The 5,351-nt window shown below is 42.8% G+C and overlaps 1 protein-coding gene across 1 annotated transcript; it reads left to right on the top strand.

Annotated features, from left to right (window-relative positions):
* Positions 1-2,122: 2,122 nt before the first annotated feature.
* On the top strand, positions 2,123-5,270 carry MELLADRAFT_114679 (uncharacterized protein; the record flags this gene model as incomplete). The annotated part of the gene is made up of 9 exons (XM_007419675.1): positions 2,123-2,607; positions 3,249-3,309; positions 3,652-3,705; positions 4,088-4,148; positions 4,204-4,354; positions 4,428-4,546; positions 4,623-4,751; positions 4,812-5,116; positions 5,214-5,270. 9 exons carry the CDS (start codon positions 2,123-2,125, stop codon positions 5,268-5,270), a joined length of 1,422 nt encoding a protein of 473 aa, XP_007419737.1.
* Positions 5,271-5,351: the final 81 nt, after the last annotated feature.

Raw genomic sequence — 5,351 nt, 5'->3', positions numbered from 1 at the left:
GGTCAGCTACTTTCTGGCTGACTCTTCACTAAAAAGAAGTGTGTAAAGGACTAGGAAGAAGTCTTCACTGGTACACCCAAGTGAAGACTGCAGTTGGTTGACCTCCAAGGAGAGGATTTGATGCCAGTGGGGTGGCTGAGTAATCCCTCTAAGGATCTTACAACTCTGGAGCCTGCAGTACTTTAGATTCTGAGGATTCAGAGGTGCCGCGGGGTACTTTAGACTCTTTTAAAGAGGAACCCTTTGTAAATTCCAAGCTTGTTCTGTTAGCTATTGATCCCACCAGCTCAGAACACCACTTGAGGTTTTACAATAACCTGAATAAGAAGTTGAACTATGATAATCAAGATACAACTAAATCACTATACTCAATATTCTTGGTAAAGAATCAAGTAAGATGTGATGAGGAGTTGTGGTATGATAATAAGTTGTTCTTCTTCCAGAGTGGGAAGATAAGGAGTTTATATATTCCAGACCTAGGCGTCAACTTGTGGTTGGCGCTTAGGTTTGCTTTTCTTTTGAGCTAGGTCTGGGTTAGGTTTACTATGAGGTTAAGTCATAGTAAGTCTTGTTACTTAACTGACTCTTGAAACTGAGCCATGAGTTGTAATGCTTATGGTTTTAAACAAGTTTCATATATTTACATATTATTTACCTATGTATTACATGTATTTACATGTGTGTTTGTTAGTCCGTGGTCCTGTACACAGGGCTCAGAGCTGACAAAAGAAGATCAATTCTTTAGAAAAGAACAAGAAATCATGATTTTTCTCCAAAACTATATGCAGGGATTTATTTCAATGAGAGCCTTCCAAAACTTGAAGAAAAAAGTTGAAAAAGTTGACAGCTTGGTATGAATTTACTGTTTTGAAAAAAAAGATGCATGGAATCCTTTTGGCGAGAGCATTCCAGAACTTTGATTGGCAGGTGACCACAAAAAGTTTTGTGGTCTAGCAATCATTTTGGGCCTTGCTTTGAAATTGACAAAGATTTGCCTTCATGCACTATACAACGATTTTGGCTGGTCTGAGATTGAAAAGGACAGGGTATCTAGTTTGATATGATTTGAAATCTTTGTGGGCAAGTTTGGTCTATTGATATTTGTTTTTGAGTAACCAACTTTTAATTTGTCTGTTCTTCAGGGAGATGTCACTTTGAGAATGACAGCTCCACAAATTTTATTGGCTTGGGCAGCAATTTTTGTGTTTATCAAGAGGAGAGGTGCATCAAGGTGTTGTATGATTTCCAAATTTGACATCCCTTTGAAAGGTGCTTTGTCAGGGGCTCTGTGGATGATTAGAGTTGCTACTTTGAATTTGTTAAGGTCAGCATTCTTTGGTGGTGGGTTTGGTGCAGATTGAGGGTCCGGTCATTGGTGTATCCTGGGGTGTGGTGTGTTCCAAGCCTGAGGTTTAGCCGGTAAGAGATGTTTGATTGTTGGTGGCATGTATGTGGCTTCTTTGGAGCGATTGGCTTTGAGGCTACAAATTTCTTATCGGAGCTCCTTGATGGTTTGCATAGACATCATCATCATTATCAGTACGCTCTTGAGTAGCGTGTTGTTTGATTCTGGTTTATTCGAGGCTAGGTTGGATAGGACCTCTATGATGGTTTCCGAATTTCTCCGCTCCCTGCATTCGATGATGAAGGATAATTATAGATCTGTAGGTGTGTATGAATGTTTTGAACGTGGTAAGGGATCTGGCACCTCGGGGTGTCCTTTTCTACCACTCGAAGCGGGCCTAAGAATGAACAATACAGCCGTTTCGAGCGGCTTTCCCCCTATCTCGTATCCATCTCGTTCTCCTCCCCATCTCGGTGACCTCAAACGCGCCAACGTTTTTTATTTTTTTATTTTTTAATACATACGACATCATCTATGTAATCCAAAACATCAAATGTCCTGTACCCGACCACTCGAGCATGAGACCACCCGGACACACTTGAGCAATCGGACACTCAAACACTCAAAGTTCCTACTATAGGCAAGTCACACCACATAATCATCTTTGACTTCAGCATCCCACAACGTAATCCAAAATACTAACCACCACATACTTCAGTCATCCCAAATTCGAGACTTGAGGATAATACTTCAGTCATCCTAAATCACGACTCGACAATGGGGCGCCGTGAACTCAAAGCAACAGGGAGTAATCCGGATATTTTTGGCCATGAAAAACCCAAAAGATCACGTAAACGTCAAAGAGGTGATGTCTCGCCACCTGGTGTGACCCCCGGAGTTGCTAAAAAGATCAGCCAGAGCCTTGGTTTTGTTCAACCCTCACCTCCTCCTCAACAGTCTTCTCTAGAACCGGGCGATGACAAGTGGGAAGACATTCCAGAAGAAATGAATGATTTCCAAGGCATCAACAATGGTGAATCCTCAGTGATCGACTCTTCAGGGAATCAGTATGCTCAGTATCAGAAAGAACTTAGACGTGCAGAAGCCCGAGCAAAAAGAGCAAAGAAATGGCTAGCCCATGAGAATAAGATCATCGCCATGTACCTGAACTTACAAAACCGTACACTCAATTGGACAACAGAGCACTCTTATGTAAACGACGAAATCAAATGTGCTTGTTTACCCGAGAATTGCCGACAGAGGTCTGTTGACTTGATTGATCTTCTCAGTAAGTCTTCTGGATTCTTATATATTTTTTCAATTTATTAACTATACCTTCACTTCTTTCTTTAGGCCGAAGTAGACGTCAGCTAATCACATTCTGTGACTGTGTACCCGATGTAATCCGACTTCTTCAACTTGGATACATCGCTGGCTCGCCTCAATATCCACGCACTGGATTTTCTATCCGACTCATCCAATTTCACCATCACCTGTGGAATAATACCACAATCTCAACCACGGGATTCCTTGACGCCCTGATGTCATTTCTGGATGAACGATGTACTTCAAGAATGAAACCTCGACAGCTCAAGAGAAATCGCCAAAAGAATATCAACAGGAGTCTGCGACATCCTTTCACTCAAGCCATCGACATTTATCGTCGAGTCCTACTCGGTCAACAAACTTTATTCGAAGAAGGTCTTGAATATACATCTCACGATATTTCTGCCGAGCAATGTTCCCTATGCTTTGGTCCTGCAAAAGGTGAAGAGAAGGCTTCCCCTGACGAACCCGATTTTATAATTGCCATGGATGGCAATTTCCAACAGCGTCATCAATCGCATGCTAGCAAGGACTCGCCAGAAGAAGAACAATATCCGCCTTTTTTCATTTGCCCTAGCCAGCTTGAGACTCAGGTCACTGCCTGTAAAGCAACCGATGCTGTAGCGGTTGGCATCAAGGTATGTATTTCATGCTTATCATTTTTCACATCTATTACTGAATGTCACTAAACAGGTTTGTGGATCAACCCTCCAATTGCAGACCGCATGTTCTGATTCCCATACAGCTGCCAACGACGTTCGCAATAGCCAGTCTTGGGATGGATGTGACGACACGGGTTTATTTGCATGTGCTTGCCGTCACGATGTCGCACTTTACTTTGTGAATATCTACAAAAGTGGTGAAAAGTAAGGGCCCACAGCATTACACAACATTAATATCAAAAACTGACTTTTTTGGATTATAGGCTATATTATCCTGTGGCGATTCTAAAAAAACTTCGATCAATCTATCCTGATAAGCACATAGCTGTACTTTATGACATTGGATGTCACTTAGGTGCCCATATCGCAAAGGTAAGTCCATGTCGTGTTACTCGATTTCAATTGCCCCATTAGCTGATTAAATTGTGTCCAATTGTTCAATCATAGCGCCAGCTCTTCCCACCCGATAACAAGATGATGTTTGGTACATCGGTCTTCCATGCATATGTGCACGAGTGGGCCTGTCAGATAAAATTCAACCCTCGCTTCAATAAGTATTGGGGCTTGTCAGACGGCGAGGGCCTTGAGCGGCTCTGGTCTTTTTTATCAGCCCTTGTGTCTGTTCTTCGCATATCAACCCGACTCCATCGACTACAAGCTATATATTGGCGCAATCGCTTCTATAAGACAAAGCTCAACCAGGGAAGCGGTATGTATAATTTTGCTCTTATACATGTGCGAGATTTGCTAACAGAATTATCCATCTGAATTAAATAGCCCAGTGGCTTCGCAAACGTATACAAAATGCGATGAAGGTAGGTCAAGAAGCTCAGACGTTCTTGACCTCACTATTTGCCACACCTAACCCAGCCCAACCCGGTCATATGTATTCGGACGCCTTTTTACGCGAACAGTGGGATTCTGAGCGCGAGGCATATGCAAGCAAGAAGGTGGCTATGCAAAAACAAGAACTAGAACTCGGGAGACTACTATCTCTACAAGACGAACAAAAAGCTTTATTGTAAGTCAAAACTTCTGCATACCCCAATGACTGATTATTAATAGACATCATTACAATTCATATACTTCAACAGGTTGAGAGTGGCTCAAACACCTGAACAGTCCATTGCCCGAGTTCTGGAAAGCGAGCGCCTTAGGGAGGAGATTGTCAAACAGGCTGAAAAAGTAGGCACTGCGGAAGTTTTCCATACTTGTCAGTTTTCATTATTCATTGTTATATGTCTGGTCAACTGGGTTGATATAATCTGTAAGTCTCTATTCATCATCAGCAACCGAGCAAGAGGATTTTCTGAAGCTTTGGTACAGCAAGCACGAGGTTGCATTGTATTACATTGCACTTAATGAGGAAAAGCGACCGCTGCAACAGAGTCGTGCAGATGGGCATCATTCAAATATAGGTAGGTATTTGATCATTTGAAACACAAGATGAATGACAACACTAATGCTGGTTATTACAGGTCAGCGTGGAAAGACCTCTGTTCTTCTTGCTCTTCGAAAGCGTGCGGCACAGCTGAGGAAAAAAGTCGATACATACCGCACTCGCCGGGCAGAATATCAGGCCAAGTATCCTGCCCAACAGCTTCCTGAGGACATCGACTATAATGCTTTGAATGAAATCAAAGCAGATCACCCGTTCTGGAACGACTCAATATTCACGAAACTTCAAGATCCATGGGCAACTGATCCAAAGACAAGGGATGGGATGCGTCAGCTTGCCTATATCGACCGAGCACAAGAGGAGCTTAGGCGCTTAGGTTGGGAGGTTCGCCGGTTGATGCGTTGGGCAACAAGTTCTCATGATCGCATCTGGACATGTCTTCAATTTCTACTTTGCCCGACGGACTCTGGATTTGGACCAGCCACGCCTCTCATCTCCCACCCCATACTATCATCCTTGCCACCTGAAACACAATTGATTGCGGCCAGTGTCATTCTTCAAAATCAATATGTTAAGATCACTAACTATCAGCTGTTGTGGAACAAAGACGTACTTGAAG

The sequence above is a fragment of the Melampsora larici-populina genome (genome assembly GCF_000204055.1).
Source record: "Melampsora larici-populina 98AG31 unplaced genomic scaffold MELLAscaffold_357, whole genome shotgun sequence".
Lineage (NCBI taxonomy): Eukaryota > Fungi > Basidiomycota > Pucciniomycetes > Pucciniales > Melampsoraceae > Melampsora > Melampsora laricis-populina.
This window is presented reverse-complemented; position numbering and strand designations above follow the sequence as displayed.